Source organism: Podarcis vaucheri, assembly GCF_965113315.1.
Source record: "Podarcis vaucheri genome assembly, chromosome: 6".
NCBI classification, from domain to species: domain Eukaryota; kingdom Metazoa; phylum Chordata; class Lepidosauria; order Squamata; family Lacertidae; genus Podarcis; species Podarcis vaucheri.
In genome coordinates this window covers 44,722,705-44,747,186 of record NC_138764.1, presented here as the reverse complement: position 1 = coordinate 44,747,186, position 24,482 = coordinate 44,722,705, and the positions used below count along the sequence as shown (strand labels likewise).

Sequence of the window (24,482 nt, the reverse complement as noted above, 5' to 3'; positions counted from 1 at the left end):
GTCAACGTAAAGATGATATAATTACTGGGTGGGGCCCTTCTCTAGAAACATGTACAGAATAATGGGTTATGGCTTTTTGCGGGGAGGCTGTTGTATGTTTAGAGAAGGACTAATAAATTAGAGGAATGGGGGGGAGAGAGTTCTTACTTTGAAGTGGGGATGGCATGTGAAACTTGGGGATAAAACTAAAGCTCCCAGGACAATGCAAGCCTAAAAATCAATGCAAAATAGGACACCATCTGGAAATTATCCTGTACCTCATTCTTTGTATTACCAGTAAAACAAAACAAAACAAAACAAAAAAACCCCAATCCCTCATAATTGCTAAACTGTCATGCAAATTAAGCCTTGGCTTTGAAAAAGATTCTAAAGGTTTTGCTCTGATTTTTCATACTTTAAAAGGAAAATACTGGGGCCCTTATTCTTTGTCTGCATGAGAGAACAGCTTGCTATATAAGACATGCAACAACCCAGTTTGTTCGCTTTTATAGTATGAATAATAGTTTTGAATAAACAAAAATTAGACACAGACACCCTGAAGACATTTTGTAGCAGCTTATGCAACAGGTGGCTGCTGCATGGGTCACATACAGTAGCTTTGAAATTACCTTAACTTTTAGAATTATGATTGGACGCTGTAATGAACATCTGTAAATAAATGTGAGGAATTTGCTAGCATTTGCTTCTTTTTTCATAATTTACTGTGAGGGTCACCACCTCATAATTAATAGCATATGTAGAATTTCCCTAATTCCTCGGTGTTGTATCCCTGGACATTTTGTTTTTATTAGATAATGTCATTATCTGCAAATGCCACTTTGTTCCAAGAGCTTCTGGACTTTGGAAACTTCAAAGCTGTCAGTAGAAAACTTCGCCTTACAACTAAGATTTAGTATAAATGTAACATACAAAACATTACAGATTTAATGGATAGCTAGATTATAACTCAGCAAACTTAAATTTAGAAATGAACCTGAGCACATTCACTGGGAACCTAATTTCCAAGGAGATGTACTTACAGTTTCTATCTTTTTTTTTCTCATGTTGAAAAGTGAAAGAGGATACTGCTTTGTTCTATTAAATTTCTTCAACAGTAAACAGGAAATCAAGAAATGGTGATGGCACAGTATATACAAAGTACAGCTTTGTGGAACAGAGTCTTGCAGCTTTGACAAAATGTTATTTTGTTTTTGTTTCTTTTAGAATCGCTGATTTTACCTCTCATTAGTGAAAGAATAGAAGCTGCATCTGCTAGATTTGCAGAAACCATGTTCTCATTCACACACACACACACACACACACACACACACACACACAGTCATACTTCAAACATGAGTGGACCAGAATCTGTAGTAACTCTTTAATATACAGTGGTACCTCAGGTTAAGTACTTAATTCGTTCCGGAGGTCCGTACTTAACCTGAAACTGTTCTTAACCTGAACCACCACTTTAGCTAATGGGGCCTCCTGTTGCCGCCGTGCCGCTGGAGCATGATTTCTGTTCTCATCCTGAAGCAAAGTTCTTAACCTGAAGCACTATTTCTGGGCTAGTGGAGTCTGTAACCTGAAGTGTATGTAACCTGAAGCGTATGTAACCTGAGGTATCACTGTACTAAAACATACTGTGTTGCTATGGAGAGAGAAACTCATTTTTTAAAAAAAAATCTGACCAGAGTGCAGTGAGAGAGGGAAATATGATAGTATTAAAAAGAGCCTTGATCTGAAGAGAAGTGTATGTTGAAGAGCCGTATGGACTCTGTTCCCTATGGCTGCCCTACTTACCCCAAGGCATTTCCCTCTCTGCTGTCTGATAGCTGGGAGTTGGAAAAAGATGCCTTAATATGAACCTTCTGTGTACTGCAGCTATGATAAAATTAAGTACTCTGCCTCGTCAGATCTCTTAAAGAATAGCATAAAAGAACAAAATAAAGAATCAGAAGAGAGGTGGCAGTGGAGGAAGTTAATCGCAATTTATGACTTGAACTTTTTCCATGTGTAATGATTTTATTATGCAAATTTGTGGGAAGCAGTGTAATTCTCTCTTTAAAGTTTTTTTTTTTAACAGTAAATTGAAAAATAAGAAATGTAAGAAATAAGAAAAATAAAAAATGTTTGCCATTTAATGCTATCTTCCACAAATTTTCTTTATTAAAGAATAATTACTTTGGAACTGGACATACTGAGTTGATTCGCAAGACACAGTTAGCCAAACTATGGTTTGGTGAGTGTGTGACCACCTAGAGCAAAGCAAAGGTTTGGCTTACTGTGTTGTCCAGACTAGGACTGATGGTTGAATTTTCTCCTCACTAAGCACAAGCTTGTAGCCAAGTTTGTTATTTTGGTTAGTGAGATGAGAGATTAAACAAGGAGTCCGAGATTGGATGTCATGCTGAGCCAAACATCAGCTTAGATTGATTTGGCTGTGCTCTGGGAAGCTACACATTTGCAAAGGCTTGCTAGGCCACAGTTTGGCTTACAATGTCCTGTGAACCGGGTCTTCAAATAGGGAAATTGTAATGTTTCATTACTATAATAACCATTACCTTACTTTGTGTCATAGTGCTCACAGGAAAAAACCATTACAATTGGTCTCCTCACCAGGATACTGTGCAGTTATAGATTACTGAAACATTGGCTACATTCTGACATTGTGTGCTGCAAGGAGGAGATGGAAATCAAAAGTGAAAAGTTTCCAGTGGCCATAGTTTGGTGTTGCAGTTGACCCGCTAACCTGCATTTGATCTTAACTATGATTTGATCATAAACCATGGTTTGTAGTTAATTTCTCCCCAAACAAAACATAGTTAAGATTTAACCATAGTTTGTCAGTTTCAGGTGAGACTAGAGAGGTGAAATGGAGGAAAACTATTTTTCAATCTCTCTCTCTCTCTCTCTTCCCCCTGCCCCCATATTGAAGAGCAGGAAAGTGTGTAGATGGAAGTCCTTTATTTGTTGGTAGCCATGAAACAAGACCTTGTCACTTCAAAATATATTCTACATTTTAAAATGAGGGCCTAACCAATGTACCATGTTCACTACTTGAAAGTTGCATGTCTATAAGACTTTGCTGACATTCCGCTTATAACAAGTTTTCTGAAATAAAGCTTACTCATGTTTTTAAACTGTAATAATATGAATGGAAAAAGTGGGTCACAGCATGTAGAGTATTGTGCTTGTAGGCAAGTGAATATATGGCAAGTACATGCACATGTGGCCTTAACACTGTTATACAACCGTATATGGAATGAATTTCTATTAACACTATGTGTTAATCAAATCTTGATGCTGTTTAAGTCTAGTGTTCTGAATATGGGATGACATCCAGTGTTGCTCTCTCACGAGAAGAACAGACTTCTCCTTGCACAATGGGACTTTGCTTCCCACCCTCAAAATTTGCTCTGGAAAGTTTGGAGACTCTCTGGAGCAGATTGAAGGGCACAGCAGATGGATGAGGGGAGAAGATGGAAAAGACATGTTGTGTAAGTGGACATCCATGAAGTATTGATATTCACAGCAGACTTTGTGGCTAGGATTCCATCGCCAGAAAAAGTTCACCTGCAATTTTTGCTCAGTCTAGGGGTATTCTGTGCTCAGAAATCTGGACCAAAAAAACAAAGCGCTCTTATTTAAATTGAGCATAAAATAATGTGCCCTTTTAAAGTTATTTCTATATTGTTTTGTTTTTTCCTGTTACTGCTAATGGTAAGAGATTTGATTAATCACCTGCTAAGCATTGCTCATAAAAACTGATAAGCTGAAATACAGGGCAAGAGTTTTACAAGACTAGGTAAAAACTGGTATAGATACAGTTTTTAATTTTTCAGCATTAAACCCTGAAAATGGTGTGCCAAGAAAACTACTCCAAACACTGCAGCTTTAAAAGATACAGGTAGAGTTTCACTTAAAGTTACTAAGCCAATTGCTTATTGAGGATTTTTGCTGCCACACAGTGAGGCAGAAGTGAGGGGTAAGATCCATGATTCCCTGCCACTTCTGGTCCTGCACTGATGGTAGTAATATAGCATATTTCAGGTATGGAAATGCTGGAGAAAGTTTGACCTGTTGCTATCTTGTGTGGCTTCTGATTCCCACCTGCAAAAGATGATACAGATTTGCACATGGCATGAAGTGTATGCCAACTTTATGCAAATATTTGCCCTCTTGTGAGTGGAGCAAAGGGCCCAGTCCACATACAGTGTACTGGGTCTGGGTCTTCTCAAGTATTGAGATAATTACAAGTGTTTAATTTCTATAGGTGGAATTTAATTGGTGCTGCTAGTGCTTTTCCTATAGAGAGGGCACATAATTATCTTTTTTGACACCTTTCACCTTATTCTGGAGAGTTCCCCAACTCTTCAGTGCAGATTTTCAGGGACTACTGCAATAGGCTGCACTAGAAATGGAAAATGTCAAAACAGTCTCCTTTCTTTTTTATGAGTGGGTCACCTCCCACTGAATACAATAGGATATAGTAAGAAAAACATTGTGGTGACTTGGTAGATCATCTAGCAATGAATTAATTCCCATATGCTTGAATTGGGGACTTCTCAGACAGGAATCTTAGCAGATGGCCTTTAAAAATTCCCAATACTGTATTGGCCCAAATAGAAGCCGCACTCCCCCCCCCCGCCCCGTCCAAATTCCAACAATGAAAAGTTAAAGTGCGGCTTAAATTCTCGACCTTACAAAAATGGGCTTTTACGATATCGTTGCTGAAACAGACATATGGTAAAACCGAATTGGTGCCTGTGGAATTTTAAGGGAATGGCTTATATTTGGGTATTGTCTTTTTTTTCCTCTCCCCCTCCCTGAGTTTTAAAGGTACAGCTTATTTGCAGGTGTGGCTTATATTTGGGCCAATTTCACGTTGATCCTAGTCTGTCTGTCTGTCTGTCTCTATCGGCTATAGCACTGGTTTCTCCATCTGCAAACATTTCCTGAGGTCTAGTTCAGCTGGTTCTGCCTCTGCCAATCAAGCAACAAACTCTCTCTGTCTCTTTCCGCTAGCGTAGAGGTGGCAGTGGTGGCAAAACGTTTTTCATACTTCTGCTTCTTCAGGGAGTAAATTGCTGTCTGTCACTAATAAGGACTTGTTTGTGGTCATGTTTCCAACCCAGTTAGATCTTGAGGTTTGTAACTGCTGTGTAAGGGCTATGGTTAGAGTTGTGGATTCCTGAGTAGTGGCAAGCAAAGCAGATCTTTTCTCCTTCACATTAAGTAACAGTGGTGAGAGTCTCTTCAGAATCTTTCAGGCATGGATTTAATGCAACTCTCACTTCTTGAAGTTTGAATACTTCATACATTTAATACTTTCCCTTACATGGCCTGCATTCATATTTCAAAACATCATTGTTCTGCTCTGAATCATCTTCAGGTGTTCCTTCTCTCTGTGTATAAATCATAGAATCATAGAATCATAGAGTTGGAAGAGACCACAAGGGCCATCGAGTCCAACCCCCTGCCAAGCAGGAAACACCATCAGAGCATTCCTGACATATGGTTGTCAAGCCTCTGCTTAAAGACCTCCAAAGAAGGAGACTCCACCACACTCCTTGGCAGCAAATTCCACTGTCGAACAGCTCTTACTGTCAGGAAGTTCTTCCTAATGTTTAGGTGGAATCTTCTTTCTTGTAGTTTGGATCCATTGCTCAGTGTCCACTTCTCTGGAGCAGCAGAAAACAACCTTTCTCCCTCCTCTATGTGACATCCTTTTATATATTTGAACATGGCTATCATATCACCCCTTAACCTCCTCTTCTCCAGGCTAAACATGCCCAGCTCCCTTAGCCGTTCCTCATAAGGCATCGTTTCCAGGCCTTTGACCATTTTGGTTGCCCTCCTCTGGACACGTTCCAGTTTGTCAGTGTCCTTCTTGAACTGTGGTGCCCAGAACTGGACACAGTACTCCAGGTGAGGTCTGACCAGAGCAGAATACAGTGGCACTATTACTTCCCTTGATCTAGATGCTATACTCCTATTGATGCAGCCCAGAATTGCATTGGCTTTTTTAGCTGCCGCGTCACACTGTTGGCTCATGTCAAGTTTGTGGTCAACCAAGACTCCTAGATCCTTTTCACATGTACTGCTCTCAAGCCAGGTGTCACCCATCTTGTATTTGTGCCTCTCATTTTTTTTGCCCAAGTGCAATACTTTACATTTCTCCCTGTTAAAGTTCATCTTGTTTGTTTTAGCCCAGTTCTCTAATCTGTCAAGGTCGTTTTGAAGTGTGATCCTGTCCTCTGGGGTGTTAGCCACCCCTCCAAGTTTGGTGTCATCTGCAAATTTGATCAGGATGCCCTTGAGTCCATCATCCAAGTCGTTGATAAAGATGTTGAATAAGACCGGGCCCAAGACAGAACCCTGTGGCACCCCACTAGTCACTCTTCTCCAGGATGAAGAGGAACCATTGATGAGCACCCTTTGGGTTCGGTCAGTCAGCCAGTTACAAATCCACTGAGTGGTAGCATAGTCAAGACCGCATTTTACCAGCTTCTTTACAAGAATGTCATGGGGCACCTTGTCGAATGCCTTGCCGAAATCAAGGTAGGCTACACCCACTGCGTTCCCTTCATCTACCAGGCTTGTAATTCTGTCAAAAAACGAGATCAGGTTAGTCTGACATGACTTATTTTTCAGAAATCCATGCTGACTATTGGTGATCACAGCATATCTTTCTAGGTGCTCACAGACTGTTTGCTTAATGATCTGCTCCAGAATCCTCCCTGGTATTGATGTCAGACTGACTGGGCGGTAATTATTTGGGTCCTCTCTTTTCCCCTTTTTGAAAATAGGGACAACATTTGCTCTCCTCCAGTCTGCCGGGACTTTGCCTGTTCTCCAGGAATTCTCAAAGATGACTGCCAGTGGTTCTGAGATCACATCTGCCAGTTCTTTTAATACTCTTGGATGCAGTTCATCTGGCCCTGGAGACTTGAATACATCTAAACTAGCCAAGTATTCTTGTACTATCTCCTTAGTTATTCTGGGCTGTGTTTCCTTTGCTGAATCATTTGCTTCAAATTCTTCAGGTCGGGCATTGTTTTCTTTATCGGAGAAGACTGAGGCAAAGAAGGCATTGAGGAGTCCAGCCCTTTCTGTGTCCCCTGTTTGCATTTCACCATCTTCTCCTCTGAGTGACCCCACTGTTTCTTTGTTCTTCCTTTTGCTACAGACATACCCATAAAAGCCTTTTTTGTTGCTTTTAACCTCTCTAGCAAGCCTGAGTTCATTCTGTGCTTTAGCGTTTCTGACTTTGTGTCTACACGTGCTGGCTATTTGTTTGAATTCCTCTTTGGTGGTTTCCCCCTTTTCCATTTTTTTGTACACATCCTTTTTAAATCTTAACTCAGTTAAAAGTTCTTTAGATAGCCACCCTGGCTTCTTTAGGCACCTTCCATGTTTCCGTCTCATTGGTATTGCCTGACGTTGTGCTTTTACTATCTCCCTCTTAACAAACTCCCAGCCATCATGAACTCCCTTTCCTTTTAGTATTACTGTCCATGGGATCTCACCCAGCACTTCCCTAAGTTTTCTGTGTATAATCATCTGTATAGATCTGCCCTCCCCCAGATTTCAGTTTTGGGGTTCTTTACATACATACATACATACATACATACATACATAATTTTATTTGTATGCTTCTTTTCCACAGTTCAAACCATGTTCAAACATGAAAAAATACATAACTGCAACTACAACATAACAAAAGTATCAGAAACAATAAATAAAATATTTTATTTAAAAAAACGACTGAACAATTTCCACATGAAGGACAAGATACAAAAAACCCAACAGCAACCCCCAAACAACACTGCTGCCCAAGAGTCTGTTCCAGCCTCAGCTTTTGTAGCTGGAGTCAGTCAGGGCCCCACCCAACCAGGCCAGGTGGAAAAAGGCTTGCAAGGCAGGGAGCAGCACTTCCAGGAATCGGTCAAGATGGTCATGGTCACAGTTTCTTCCATTGTTCTTTTAAAATGCAGAGGTCACCGCTTTACCAAAAAGAGCATTGTGGGCACAATTGGAACTCAATAAAAGAAGTCTCATAAAACATTCCAGCTGTTAGGTTTCCATTAGATAAGGAATCCATTAGTGCACCTACACCGAGAAATGATGAGGAACTCAGCCCTCAGCCTGCTTTTGAAAAACTCATATCTCAGATTCCACTGTTTCTCCCTATGTGCTTCTAAAACAGCAAGGCAGGGCCCTGTCGCTTGCAATTTAACAGAGACACGGAAAGAAAGCTGATGGGGACAAGGTTCCACCAATCTAGAAAAAAACCACAGCAAGTAAATGAGTTAAGGGGCCTTTCAACGTAGCAGCAAGAGGGAGCTAACCAGATGTCTGGGGCAGAGAATTCCAGTACCAAGCTAGAAAGCAATAAAGATAGGCAAGAGATGATACAAATCTGGTTTCAATTTGATTTCACTTAGCTGTTTTTCTACAGTTTGCCAAGAACAGCTTAGGATGTTACAGTCCCTAGCCGTTCACTTAATTTTACATTTCATTATAGCTTGAGTGTTGGGGAGGCTAGTGGACTGCCACTTTAGGGCTGAATTTACAGACATGACAGGGACCATGGGAAAAAGCACTTGCTTGTTCCATGCATGTCCTGTCATGTCTAAATGTAGTTACCATATGATTTGCTAATTTGCATACTAGCACAGTAGTGATTGATGGCCTCGAAGGGTGCACTGCTGGCGTGCTAACTCTGCATGTAATGAGCCGGCTCGGATGCTGTGTGTGGAAAATGCACCTTTCGCCACTGTCACGCCTGTTTCCCTTCTTTTAGATGACTTTGTCATAAGCAGGTGTGTGAAGCACATCAGTCACAGAAAATTTTCATAGCAATTCAGTGTGGAAAAGAAAAGAAAATGAATGAATGGATTATATTAATAGGGCTTAATAAGAATTAATGCTGCTACATGTTTATATAGATTATAAACTAAAATGAAATTTGTTAGGAGATGAATCAGACTACTGGTTGATGAAAAAGCTGGTGCAATAGGGAGCAATCCTATATTCATAGGGGCACGTTCCATTTAATTTGGCGGGGGTTCCTTCTGTATCATCAGATTACTGTGACTTATAAAATTGTCTAAGAAATAGTATCTATTCTCATCCCTTTTCTATGCAGTTAGCTTTGAAATTAGCAAGATTATGTTGTAACTGTGTCCTTCTTACTTCGGAGATGGCCAAGAAAAGAGAGGCTTGCATATAACCTTAAGTAAAGTGAAAACTATTTTGAAAGGGAGACCGACATTTTAGCATTGCAATTTCAAAAACCTGACTAATAAATATTTTATGTGCAGTGAACCATCCTCAAAAATTAAATATGAATGAGTTTAAGGAAACCTTCCTCTTCTATAGTAGAATGGAAATTCTGTAGTTTCAGGAATCAATGTATGCTGCGGATTCAAGTTTCTTTAAAAGACATTGCACCCATGATTGGCATAGGGGTATCCTAAATAATGAAAATAATATATAAACATGATGTTTGGAAGGAAATTGCATTATAGTGTTTATTTTGAATAAACAGGTATGCTTGTCCTAAGGACATATAAATCTTTTTTTGTTGTTGCAATTCATCAGACAGGCGAAGTGACAAGTGATTTATACACCCACCCAAATCTGTAATAGAAATTGTTTTAATTGTAGCAATTTGTCAAAAGCAGTAGTTCTTGTGTAATTTAGGGTAGCTGACTGAGAGAAAGCAGTTGGATATAATTGATAATTACTGGGAAATAGTCCCAGCCTTTCACTTCCTAATTTATAAGTTTAAAAATATATCTACTCACCAGCGTTGCAGGTTTCATATAATCTGCAAATCTGGGTCGGGAATGTTTTCTTTTTCTTTATAAAACCTTAAATAAAATACCCTTGCAAGCCCATACCGCTTTCCTTTTCAAGTGGGCAATTAGGATGTAATGCTGAACATGCTTACCTGGGAGCGTGTCCCGTTAAACTCAGTGCAGCTTACTCCTGAGTAGACATACTTAGCACTGCAATGTTAGTGGAGCAGGCAAGGAAACGGGACACTTCCCCTCCCCCCCCACCTGAGGATGTGGTTTTTTCATTACTTCAGTTTGTATCCTTGAGTGTTGCAGCAGTTAATATCTCCAGACCTAACAGTAATAGTTCTTGGAGGAGGCGGTGTGGGGAGTATTGCTGTAAAGTAGGCTTGATTTCTGCTTTTCAGTGATTCAGTATAAGCAATAGAATAATTAGGATGACCTGTTAAATAAACTGTTCTTGACGTAAAGCTGGCGATAGATGGCTTTCAGTACTAAACCACAGGAATTTTGACCGCATGCTAAAGATTTGTGTATGGTTTTGTTAAAAGGCAGGAGACAAACCCTCCCAATGGCTACATGGCGATATTACTTGTGTGGAAAGTGGCAATTTTATCTTGTGGGTGGCTGGTTTTTAAGCTTAGGATAACATTCCAGGTATCTGTAGTCTGAAACTTGTGCCATAATAAACTTGTTAGTCTTGTTTTGTTGCAACAGCCTACTACACTGTTACCCCACTGAATATTATAAATTCTTCTTTATGAAGCTGAATTCCAAACATTTTAAACTTTTTCACTTCTAGGCATTTCCCCCTGTTCTGTCTGTGCCACCATAAATTTGTTAATATCAAGACTCCAAAGGTGGTGAGAGCTTTTATTTTTTTAAAGGAAATAATGAGGTGTTTGTTTTCAAAGGTGTGCAATAGAAACTACTCCAGGTTGACTCTGAGGTGTCTACATAGCTATTGCCAATATTGTAAATCTGCGGTGTCATTTTTCGTATGTGGAAAGACAGATAAGTTCAGAGACTAAATACCTTGTGCCTAGGCTGCTTCTTGGGCCATATACATCTACATAAGCAGCCTATAAGGTACTCCTTGTTTGCTTGGGTTATTGCGAAACAGATAGTGCTGAAGTTTAAAAGTGTATAACTTTGAATCCAAAGTTAGCATTTGTTTGTTCATTTTGTGAATTCATTATATTTTAAGCTTTGATTTTCAGCAATGTTTTGTTTATATTTTATTTGCTTAGCATGCCACCTTTAGCATTGTTTACTTAACTATTGAATGAATATTCTTTGTCGTCCTTCAGTAACTTATTTTCAGGGTGATTCACTTTTATTTATGTAAACAGTGACAACACAAGAACTTTAATGTACTCATGCACTGCACTCCCAGCATGTGAAAACGATATATTTCCAGCTTTGCCTGTACTGATCAGATTTATAGTGCATACAGCATTGCATGTATTGGACCTTTTTTTTCTTGTGGAGTATGAAATTACACAGGCTTATCCCATGCCATTAGAGCTGTGAGTGTGCAGCCTGTCTTGTGATTGATAGATCTGTAAAGTAGAGAAACACAGCGCCAAGAATGAAACGAAACTCTCTCGACATGAACATAATCCTTCTGAGGCCAACATTCCTCTTAGATTCTGATAGGGTTTTCCTGTTTTCTGTCTTTTAATAAATATCCATGAAGAACAAAACAGAAGTGCCCAATTGTGTTAGAATGGTTTCTCATATGACGAAGCAGCTACTCCTGGCTCATATTTTGGGAACAGAGGGGGGAAAGTGAGTTAACTAGCAAGTCAACTTACTCAGCTAGTGCAAAGCAAGACGTTGGTGACCAGGAGTTACAGCTTCATGATGGTGGAGATGAAATACTTGAATTTTATACCTGTGTTGGTTTCTGCAAACAGTTGCACAGGTAATGGCATCTGCATTTTGCAGCTGTTCCATGTGACCCCATAGCAATTGCTAGTACTGTATGTAACAGAGTCTCTTCCTTCCTTGGTTTGCCTCAGTAGCAACAGCCTTTCAGGTGGCTGAGCAGCATAGGTAGCCTCCCTTTGTGCTCATTGTTAGTGCCACAACTACTAGAAACAAACACCATATTGGCCCGAATACAAGCCTGACCTGAATATAAGCCTCACCTTTAAAATTCAGTGCCTTGGGGGAGGCTTGGGAGCCGTGGACGTGACGGGCGCCATTGCCCTGTGCTCCCGACAGCCCTCGTGGCAGCTGTTTCAGCAGCGATATCGTACGGTAGCAGATATAAGCTGCACTTTAACTTTTAACAATCGGAATTGGGGGGGGAGTGTGGCTTATATTCAGGCCAATATGGTATTTAAAGACAGAGCCACATGATGGGAAGCTTCACTTCCATTGGTGGCTGCTGCTTGCCATCTTAATTTACGCAAAATGCCCCAGCCTATAGATCTATGAAACATCAGCTGGCCACTAGCACTGGGCTTGACGAAAGAGAAAAGAACAAAACTTGGCTTTAGATTGTGATCTAGGAGGAAAGAGCTTAACTAAGTCTGAGCTTGGACAATATGCTAAGCTTAGCTGCCACTCTACATTGACCTGAAAGTAATAGGGTGGATCAGCACAGCTGCAGTCTCCTCCTGGGCACCCAGCGTGCTAATGATAAGCCATGATTTGACTGAACACTACATGAGAACCTGGCTGTTGCGTTCTACTCAGAATATTTATTTGTATTTGTTAATTTGTACTTTGTGCTAATTTGTTATACAGTCATACCTCTTGTTACGTTTGCTTCAGGTTAAGTCTTTTCAGGTTGTGTCCTGCGGCGACCCGGAAGTACTGGAAAGGGTTACTTCTGGGTTTCACCGCTCACACATGCGTAGACATGCAAAATGACGTCATGCGCATGCGCAGAAGTGGCGAATCACGACCCATGCATGCGCAGACGCGGGTTGCATTCCTTTAAGGTTGTGAACGGGGCTCCAGAACGGATCCTGTTCGCAACCAGAGGTACCACTGTATATTTCAAAATAGCTTTTGTACTGGAAATGCTCCTCTATCTTTTACAACTGGACACTGTACCATTTGATAATGGCATTTTTGGACTCCAGTGGCTCTCCCCTTCTCTCTCCCCCCCCCCCCCGTTATGCCATTCTGCTCTTGACCTCTATTGAGAATACAGGAATCCACTGGATAATTATCTACTATTATTGTAGATTATAGTAAATATATTTCCCTTGTCCCCTACTCCCAGGCTCAAGATGAAGAAAATTAATAGTGTATGGAGGTTTATTTCCACCATCTGCTTTATATTCTGAGGTTGCATAACATCAATTTTAGTTTTCTGTAAGATTGCCATGCGCATTGTCATGAGTATAACGTTAGTCAAATTACATAGACTAAACGCTGAATCGTTTTAACATGTGGAACTAATTTTTTTCCTCCCTCCTCCCCTTCCTTGGCTTCAAAAAAAGTATCTTGATGACATTTTTGGTAGTTTTCCAGCTCTTCTTTACTCAGGGTAAATAGGGGTTTTGAAGAGGTTATGTCTAGAAATACAGTGTCCCAGTTGGGGCTTCAATCTTTTCCCTCTACGTTTTTAATGGTCTCAGTTTGGATGTATTCAAGTAACTGAGCATAGCTTTGAGCAATTACACTATCCCATTGACGTCTATAAATAAAATAAAGCAGAGTGCAGAGAGCCTCTGCCAGCTCAGGTTCTTTCAGAAATAGAGCCTAGTGGAACAGCCTCTTACATTGGTATAATCTGTTGTGGTAATAATAACTTGATCTTCACCCTTTTGGGGTGTTTGGGCAAGGGTCTGATTGGCATAAGTCACTGCAAAAAGGAAGTGAAGGACTGTTGTAATAAAGGTATTAAGAATTGGAGAAACTTTCCCAAAGTCTCCTTTCCGTCCATTTTGGGGTTTTTTTTTTTGTTTCTAAGATTCTCTCCCAAATGCTAATTCCAGCTAAGGGTTTGAAAATCTGTTTAATGAAGATGCTAGGTTAAATATGCTTGCATGAGATACAGGTATATATTCTTTCTTAAGCAGTGCTGCAGTGTGCCAGCCATGCTGCCTCTCCAGGATTCCTCTTCACCTAGTTAAGATGCTCCCTGTCTTTTGTCCTCCCTCCTCTGTTCCTTAGCAAACTCCGGCCCCCATCAAAAGACAGAAAGCAAGCCATACAGGTGGATGTGAAAATAAGGGTTCTAACTAGCACATTTATTTGCTCAGTGCTACCTCTCTCTTTTTTTAAAAAAAACAACCAAAACTAAAACCAGTCAACAAAACAACAGTTTGATCAAATATAACAATTCAGAGCAGCAGTAGCAAGCATCAAAACTAACTGGACCAAAACCAAAGAGAATACAACAGTCTTCAATTGGTGCCCAAGTTATATAGGTGCCAAGAAGGACCTCTCTAGGGAGCACGAACCTTAATTACAGTACTGGCACAGAAAAGGACTTATCTCCACTTCCTGTATTCAAGGGATAAGGCAGAAAAGGAATGGTATGAGTGGTCAGACTTTGCTCGTTTCAACTGTAGTTGGGAGGGGAAGTGCTTTGCCTCGTATTGGGAAAATATTTTATTGTTTCTGCTGCAGGGCTAGCTGTGTGTATGTTTGTGTACTTCCTTTAGTTTTGTAAAATGTCATAGGAAAGGGTTGACTCCTCCCCACCCCCAGCTTTGCTGCTACAGTGCAAATTATAGCATCACTGAGGCTGCTTTTAAGTAAAAATAAATAAATGCTAGACCTGATCACATGTAGTTTGGCCATGAGCCTAATCAAGCTAGGAGCTGCTGTTCCCCTTTTCCTCCCATCCACACGAATGGCGATCTAGAATCAGCACAGATGCATGGAGCAGCATGCATTCTCACATTTATTTAGTTATAAAAATTGTATACAGCTTAATGTAATGAACATCTCCAAGTGGTTTATATAGAAGTAATTAAAGCAGAATACCATTTAATAAAGCTGAGCATTAAAAATTCATTACTTTTAAAATATTAAAAAGAGCCTATAATTAGAAAGTAGGAGTTGGTAAGAGTCTAGGCAAACTTGCATAAACCGAAGTTTTTGAGAGTTGTTTTAAGATGACCACTTCATGACTGAGGGTTGGTAGTCCAAAGACTGTGGGTGCCATCGCTGAGAGAGCCCACTTTTGCAGTGTCCCCAAGGGACAGTCTGCTGGTTGTGAAATGACCAGTAGGCCATTCATAAGAAAATCCTACAGCTGAGCTTGGTCTGTATCAGGGGACATAGTTCTGTTAGATGTCCTTGTCCCAAATTGTTTACAGCTTTAAATGTCAACAACAAACTAATTGACCATGTACTATGTTACTAGGCTGATTTACATTTTGATAAAGCATATGGTACAGTTATAATATTAAGAGTTCACAATTTGCTGCTCATGGTGAGAGCCTGGATGGGTTCGAGAATGGCAGTGAAGGCGCTCAAAAGACAGAATGAGAGTCTGTTAGCACAGAGTGGGGCCCTCTCTCTGATTGGGGGGGGGGAGTGAGTGGGTTGCATTGCACCAAGTAAGAAATGGTGTGGGAACTGTTGATAGGACCATTTGGTTCTTCAGTGAATTGAATGTCCTGTTTTCCTCATCCACGTATTTTATTAAATGGGAATTTCTAATGTTGTAGTTTAGGGTTTTTTTTTGCTATATAATGGAGCTGTTTATTTGTTTGATGTTTATTGGACATACTTTGATGGATTTTGCAATTTCTGTTTATTGCTTTCCCCCTGTATATTATTATTTTACTTCATTGTTCCCCACTCTGGAATCGACAATATTCAATGAAGAGTGAATTATAAGTACTTCAGATAAATGTATAAATAAACCCAGCAGTTTAGTATATGCCATTCATGTTTAAACACAAATCAATGATGGTAATTTGTCAGATATTCCACATGCAGTATAGATAAATTCATGTATGCCACATTTTCACAGTGTGTGATGCAAAGTGCATGCAGAACTGCACTGCATTATCCATATCAAAGGGCCCAACTACATATAACTCCAATCATGCTGCTTGCAATCACACAATTTTTCCTTCATTTAATTACAGGAACCATGGGGAGAGAAGATAGAACATTTCAGTGATCACAGTATTCATGTGCTGCTGTTAGGTAGCAAAAATTAAGATTTGAAGCAAACATTTTCATAGTGGAAAATTTTATACTTATTTTTTCAACTCACTCTCACTTGAAAACATAAGCTAAGTAACCAAACAAGCGATTATTGGCATTCTTTTTTTCTAACTATATTCATTATTTTTAATGCTTCTTCATAGATCTGTAAAAGCTCAGGTTAAGGGCTAGCTTCGTATTATGGATAGAAACCTCAGTGTTAGCTAAGAGGCTATTTCTTTGTTTCCTTTGATGTCCAGATATTCAGCAATTTGTGAGTGGAAAAGAAAATGCAGTTCATTTTGCATCAAAATGACACCTTTAATGTATTTTCTTCTGATGTTAAATTAGCTTCTCTAAATTGGGTGGGGTGGGAAAGGTTTGTTTGTAGTCTTAGAAACTGATCAGAGCTTTTAATAAAGGGGATAGAATGAGAGGAAGTTTCAGTGTTGGGCTTTTTCATAATAGTTGTATCTTGCCTTTTTAATCCTTTTAGGCTCACTGGGACTTGTAAACTCAGAAGATTTACTGCCGCCCTCTCCAGGGGTGGCCTTAGCATTAAGAGTTCAAATTTCTTAAATTCCTGAAGTCCCCAAGAGGGAAAGGAATAAGGGAAAGTGACAGTCATAAGCTCAGTGGAACAAAACGTAAGATTATTCCACAGTGTTTTCTGTGACCGAGGATATGTCTTCCTTGAATGATGGCAAGAGGAGTGCTGAGGATAGAATTTGATCTGCCAAACTGCTGCTTATATCTTTATTTTCTTAGATGCTACATCTAGTTCAGATAAGGTACTTGCATCCTTAGCTGTGAATGTAGGGTGGTACAGTGGTACCTTGGGTTAAGAACTTAATTCGTTCTGGAGGTCCGTTCTTAACCTGAAACTGTTCTTAACCTGAGGTACCACTTTAGCTAATGGGGCCTCCCACTGCCGCCACGCCGCTGCTGTACGATTTCTGTTCTCACCCTGAAGCAAAGTTCTTAACCCGAGGTACTGTTTCTGGGTTAGCGGAGTCTGTAACCTGAAGTGTCTGTAACCTGAAGCGTCTGTAACCCCGAGGTACCACTATATATAAATTGAATAAGCTAATAAACTAAAACTCTGTAAAGCACTGCACACAAAGTGTGGCGCTCAAAGAAATAAACCGGACAACAAAATTAATATGATGAAGTGTTTTGAATCTGTTGTTGCTCGATGTAGTTAACAGTACGTTTTATCTTTTAGAATAAGGTGCTTGGAAAGCAATTTAATCTTAATATTAACACATGTGGCACACTTAGGATCAAATTACTGCTGTGCTTTGGCAGTGGGTTACACTCCCACCTTAGTTAAATGTACTGTACTTGGTTTGTTCCTTTTCCATTTCCCCCCAAAAATGCTCTTTACCATTTGTCTTTGGTCCCATATTTCTTTAAAATACTGTAACTCATTGTCGGCTTTGCCTGTATGCCTATGATTGAAATGTATTTTTAAAGTAGTTGAGCTTAATCGTGATTTAAACTATTGGTTTAATATGAGTTTCCCAATTTGTAACTCATTTATTTCCTGAACAAAAGAGTGCATATTATACAGTTGTGATAACAGTTAATACAGATTGGTCTGCAAGTAAATGAAGTTTTTATGATACAAGAAGCATTAGCTATAACAGGGGTCAGCAACCTAAAGACCATAGCCAGGAAGCGGCCCTTGGAGGTCATGAGCTGCCCCGAACTGAGCCGCCCGTTCGCGCATGCGCTGTGCTAAGCCAGCGCGGCACAGGGACTTACTTACGTAGCGCTGGATATCACATCTGCACATGCGCAGACGCTGGAAATTGTGGTCGCGCGCACTCATGCATGCGCACAATCCAGCCCACAGATGGATCTCTGCGGGACTGATCCGGCCCAGGCAAGATAATCCTTGCCAACCCCTGATCTAAAACGTCTGACCAGGAAGCACAGATGTATTTTTGTGCCACATAATTATAGCTGCTTAGAGCAGAGAGGAGGAGCCTATAGCCCTCCATTTGCTGCTGGACTCCAGCTTCCTTAACCACTGACAATTGGCAATGCTGTCTGGGGTTGATGGGAGTTGGAGTCCAAGGGCATCTGGAGGACCACAGGTCCCCCACTCCTAGCTTGCCAGCTACAGAAGGAGGTGGGAGCATTGTAAAATGAAAGTAATTCAGATTGGGTTTTCTCTATATGCATTCTCTTATCACTTATGTGAAGACAAGAGCCACACTCTTGGTTAAGCATGCTATATGGTAGGTCTTTGAATAACTGTATTTCTACATGACATGAAAAATAAGTATTCATGCTATTTTGTTGGTAGTTTTGAATATTCATAATTTGGCAGAAGAATAAATGGTACATATGGGTATTTAGTCATATGATATAGGCATATTAACAATATAAATTTATGAGCCTATAGAATAAAACAAAATTCTAAGTTTAGAAAGTGTGGAAAATAAATGGGGAAAATGATCATAACCTTTTTTCCGTGGAAGTAATCTTTTTTTCTTTTAAAATACATATGTATTATGTAAAATACATATGTATTGTGTATTTTATGTACTTTGCCTATACTTCTCTACTGATAAGAATAATAAATTTCTGTTTTGGCTTTGTACACAACTCTTTGCTAATTTGACCAATCTCTGTATACAGATGTCTGCAGAGGGGGGGGAAATGCTCCTTTGCACTCTAAACCACTTCCTCCAAACAGACTTCAAAGAGGCTCCTTGTAACTCCCAATTAGCTGACCAGCTGTTACAACAACCTCCTTTGGAGCTGGCAGTGTCAGCCAGCTGATTGGTGCAGTAAATGTGTCTTAAGAAGAGGTTGCTGTAACCATCAATCAGCAGATTGGCAGTTTTGGCAACCTCCCTTAAACATCTAAACTGCTTAGAGCATATTTTGGCATTAAGTGGAACAACAACAACAACAACAACAGGTGATTGACAGATAGGCATACCTGCTCACCTGTCAATGTTTGCCATCAGCTTCAGTTTCCCACCATCAGCCCAAAAGTAGGAAAGATAGATGGTTCTCAGAAGATGTTTGGCTTGTTACATGCATCCACTGAGTCCAAGATCCCCCTTCCTATTGCTTTGGGAACAGCCCATCACCAATAGTGAGATGGTTACCGAAGGCCCTTGATGGCATTGGCTGAATGGAAGCTATATACTGTCTCCTTTCTGCCCAAGCCAAGCCTTCTTAAGATCTTTGGGGGTAAGGATAGACTGAGCAGATGCCTGCCTCTGGGCTGGGAGCTAAGGTTGGATAGGCTTCCTCTCAATAACCCAGTAGAAGCCTTGATTATTGCTTTGTAGGTAAGGGTTATCCACTTCTAAAACCTCTTAGCTCCCTCACTGCTGCTGACCCAGATGTAGGAAAGATAAAGGAGAAGACCAGCAAGACATAGACTGGAGAATGCGAGCAAGAAGGGAGGGTGCAAGCAGAGCTGGTTTGTGTACTGATGTGTGTGAGTAATATATAAACAATTTAGTTTTGTCTCTCCGTAAGGAGCCTTCACTTTTTCCGTGCCATTCCCTTCAACAACATGTATGTATACAGTGGGAAAAGGGAGGTACAGAATGCCGCTGCTCCTTTTCCACCGCAGGAGTCCCAAAGCAAAGCCCGTTGAGTATAAGTGAAATCTAGACAGGCTCCTAATGAAATTTAGAATGAGATTTTTTTTTATAAAAAAAAAAAACCTTTTTGAAAAAGCTGCATTGCATTAAATGTATGGTATATGTAAACAATTACTTTATTTGGGGAAAGCCATGTTTGAAATGTGAAGCATAGCTATTTTAAATTCATACCACTTGCACTCAATGTCAGGCACTCTGGATGCAATATCCTATATATTTCCACAAAACACAAACATCTGTTTAATTTAATTATGGAAGCGTATGTGTTTTTAATGAAACTGCTGTGGTTTTTCCGTCTCTTATTACCATAATTCTTTTAATCCTTAATCTTCTCTTTTATATTACCTGTTCCGTATGTAGCTGCTTTTTTCACCTAAATACGCTCAGTCACTGATATTATACCGATGTGTCTAATCAATCTTTCTTAATTTTATTACAGCGGATATTCAACTCCTTTGTGTACACGGAAAAAATTTCAAATGGAGAAAGTGAAGTTCAGCAGGTAAGAATTCCTTTGCTGATCAGCATTATATGGCAGTAACACTATAGTAGTAATCAACCTAAAATTTTATATCTGCAGTAGCTGGTTTCTGTTGTATGTTTGCTTTCGTATATGTCTAAAGTTATGATCTTTGTATTTAAGTAGGAGTTGAAGTTTGATATATTTTGGCATAGGCAGATTTTAGCGCAGCTTACTAGTTCATGAATTTCATGGTCCCCCCCCCCCCGAAAAAGAGATAATTGAGGTTTGACTGGCATTCTGCATCTCTCTCCCCCTTGATGCCTGTAGATGGCTGCATTCACACTAGACTAGGATTCTCTAGTAAAGTTTCTCTGAGTGGAGAAAACAGCATTCAAACCTCCTGAAGTGTAAATAAGACAAAACAAAACAAAGGCAGTTCATCTGGAAGCACTTTTGCTTGTCCTCTGCCTGCGGGGAGGAAAGCAGATCAAAGGATGATGGAATGAGCAGGGCCATGTGGGCCCACAGAGAAGGACCATTTGGAAGCAAAAAGCCCGCAGAAGAAACAAAAAGAAGATGCAACTGCGTCAATTATCCCAGTGCTGATGATAAACACAAGGGGCGGGTTACATGGCCTTCTACACTGCACTGATTAGAGCTGGCAAGGAGGTCATTGGGCCCTCTGTTTTCTGAAATGCTTATAGAAAGGATTTAAACTCCCCTCGTCCCTGTATGTTCCAAAGCATGCTAGGGCTTGTTCTAGGGTGTGTACTCCTTTCATATAGCGCTCCAGCTAGGCCTCTTGGGCTGAAATGTCAACCTATGTGAACCAAGTTTTCTCTAGAAAACTTGGATCTCACATGCAGCTGAACATTCTGGGGAAACTGTACTGATTGCAGACCAGCTGACATTCCAGTGTTTGTCTGCCACAATTGATCTTCTCACAGATGAACTCTGGCAAGCTTCTCTGCAACCCCAGAGTTCCTCAGATAGAGAGCCACTGGCTTAGTGGCTATTGGGAAAAGGGTGGCGGTAGAAGAAGGCCCTTTCCTTCCTTTCCCCACGAGAAATCTCTCTTATCCATTAGTGTGAAGAGAAGAGAAGTGTTTTTAAAAGGGAAAATAGAGTTGATCGATCTTCCATTATTCTGTGGGGAAAGGAAAGATGCTGCCACTTAATTCTCATTTGTGTCTGGAATAGAGGCTAGAATCTTAATCTAAAACAAGCACCCTTTCTTTCATATCAGGTTAGTTTTCAAACTAACAAAAACAACATTTAAAAGTTTTACCTCATTTCTCATCCCATATTTTACTGGTAATGTAAATTTAGTGTTTCTTTATTTAGTATGGTTTTATCCTACCCAACTCCTTTCTTTAAGGAGTTCAGGGCTGTGTGCATGGTTCTTCCCCACCCTCATTTTATCCTTACCACAACCTCTCAGAGTAGGCTAGGCTCAGATAAAGTGAATGGCCCAACAGCTTCATACCAAAGTAGAGATTTGTCTCTGGGTCTCCTTTGCCCTAGCTGGATCCTCTAACCACGCCTCACTGGCTATGTAAATGTGGAATACGTGCCCCATTGTAATTATTACTAAGGCACGATGTGACATATATTTGGTGGTGGGAGAAGTGGACAGCTGTCAGGCAAAGTGCAATACCTTTTCCATCCCTTTCACTGCTTAAGCCCCTGGGTTTCCAAAATTTGTTTTCCCAGAATCCCTTGGACGGTGTGCTGAGAAGTTTCCAAGCATCCCGTCATGTGTCAGTAGTACCCTTTCCCAATTACCATTAGGCAACCAGACTGCTTTCTCAAAACATAAAAAATGTAAATTGGCGGGGAAACACTTAAGTCTCCATGGTCATTCAGTGAGACAAGAACGTTGTCATACGTCTTTAAAAAAACACCTCACAAAGTTTTGAAGGGAGAGTTGTATGAAGCAGCTGTGTTGGAATTCATTTGTAGATTTGACACTATCAGACTTGAGCTGAATAGAGACAAAGTGACTACTGCAGAAATTAATTGTCTCTGGTTAGGTGTTTGCATCTCAGTATCTTTTGCTCTCTGGATTGGATTGCATTCACATTTGTGCTTTGTGTAGTAATAGGACTTATCTGTCTTGTGCATTGCTTGCATTCTGGACTCACTTTGCAGTGTGTATATTCACGTCAACTGAGGATAACCCCAAGTTGATAGAGGTGGGATTTGACCCCCAAGTTCATGACACAAAAATGTCTTTTATCTTAATGGCACCAAAATTCTTTGTTGTTATAGGCAGACTTAAAACAGAGTTTATTTAGTGATAGCCAATAAGTTCTAGTAGTACTGTCATAGGCCTGGAGAACAGAGTTCAAGTCTTCACAGTTCAAGTCCACTTGGGTGGACTCGTTAGGCCTCACCAGCTTCCCATGTCATTTTGAGGCATTGCTTTCATATCAGGGTTCAAAATTAGCAGGCACCAAGTGCATTTTGCACCTAAAGATTCTCCATTTGCGAGCACCTAAAAAGTCTGGGTGCCAGTTTTTGAGCCTGGCTGACACACAAGAATTACTGAAATGTATGTGTTTGGAAACCTTGAAGTAATTGTTAAGGATAGACAATATGGAGTTTAACAATAAAGGGTAGAGTGTTTTGAAAACTGGAGTATGGTACCGATACTTTTATTGTCAACATCAAATTAAACTTGTATTAACAAGTTTATCTTCAGTGTATCTGAAGAAGTGTGCATGCACAATAAAGTTCATACCAAGAACAAACTTAGTTGGTCTCTAAGGTGCTACTGGACAATTTTTTATATATTTGTATTGACAATTTCTGCTAAAAATGTGATATTAACAATGTGTCACTTAACGTTAATTGTGTATTAATTCATGCTTAACAAAATAATAAATTAAAAGTGTTGCCAACCCCACCCCCTCCCAGCGGTGACTAGACATTCTGTTTTGGCGCTCACAACCCAGGTCCCAAAAGCCATTTGGCTCCTAGCTTTTCTAACCTAGTTTCTAACACTGCTTCATATGTACCCTTACCTGAAAGTCATTGAGGCTTACTTCTGAATAGACATGTATAGAATTGTGCTTTAAATGGGATAAACACACGTGTCTGCCCCCAAGTTCCTGGGAGGAAGAGTATTTTCAGTCATCAAATGGACTTCCCTTTAGCTGGCAGTGTAAGTATTCATGGCTGGAGACTTATTGAGTAATGCTTGCTGCTTATACCAGCCTTGTAAAAATCAGTTGTCTGACCAAATTTTAGAAACTGAAATAAGATACTGTCAGGGAGAGTTGACGTGACAATGATGATGATGATACAGTAATTGCAAGTACCCTCTCAGTTGCTTTGTTATAAAAACAGCTACCACCAATCTTTTATCTCCAGTGAGCTTCTTGTTCTCCTAGAATCATAGAATTGGAAGGGGCCTCAATGGTCTCCTGGTGCAACCTTCTGCCACTGCAGCAAATCCTCTACAATGCCATCTCTAATTGGTGGCTATCTAGTCTCTGCTTAAACCTCTCCTGCATCCATCACTTCTCAAGGCAGGCCTGTTTGGATGCTGTTCCGCTCATAGCATCTGGATGTTCCTCCTGTTGTTTAGTCTAAATCCCCTTCCTTGTTATTTGAACCCATCTCAGCATACTTAGTGTCAGAGGAAGCAGTTGATAATACCAGGTCATATGAACTGGCTATAAATGAGTGTTCACATATTCATTTTAATTAACAGGTTTATCACCTTGGCTTCCATTGCTGGCTAAGTGGCAGTGAGCTATGATAACTGATAACATGATAATTGATAATAGTGTCACGAAGAGTATCAAGATAATTGGTATACCCTTCAAGGAGTACACTGCTATCAGCCAAGTGCTGTGTATTACATTACCATTAGTCATGCTTAGGCTCATGTTGACATTGTTCAGTAGTTCTCCGAGTTCAGTAGTTCTCTGGTTAACCATTACTGTTCAGGGCAATATTCAATGTGAAGATTGGCTTTTGGAAGATACAGCTTAGAAATACTGGGCAACAATTTCGAGCTCCAATATATATTTGACAAAAAAATCGAGAAAAACATTGATAGATTAGTGTGGTGCTGTGGGTAAAATATTTTTAGTGACTACAAGCTTGCTCCTTTAAAAAAAAAAAAAAAAACACAGATCCAAAACTGCTCTGTGGTAAAGTTCCTTTGTGGAAATACCAGAGAAGGTATCATTTATTTTCTGCTTTCTGCACACTTGATTTTTTACATTTCTCAGTGAGCCTTTGGCAAACATACAAATTCTTTATACACCCCTTTTTTGCAATAGGAACCCATTTTTCGGATATGACAGTGTTTTAATCACATGTGCTAGGCATTCCTGTGGTCCCGCTAAGATGGCAACCACTATGTGGAACTTATACCAGTGTAACTAGCTGGTACCCTTTGTTACTCAATCTAAAAACACAATAGCTACAGGGAGGGAGATAGATGTAGTA

General features: G+C 40.1%; 1 protein-coding gene across 2 annotated transcripts in view; it reads left to right on the top strand.

Annotated features, from left to right (window-relative positions):
* Nucleotides 1-24,482, top strand: part of CACHD1 (cache domain containing 1) — a 121,770-nt gene that overhangs the window by 25,966 nt on the left and 71,322 nt on the right. For both annotated transcript variants that reach the window (XM_082227547.1, XM_082227548.1), the window contains exon 2: nt 19,995-20,057. In XM_082227547.1, coding sequence (XP_082083673.1) covers nt 19,995-20,057 — 63 coding nt within the window. The remainder of the gene's footprint in view (nt 1-19,994; nt 20,058-24,482) is intronic.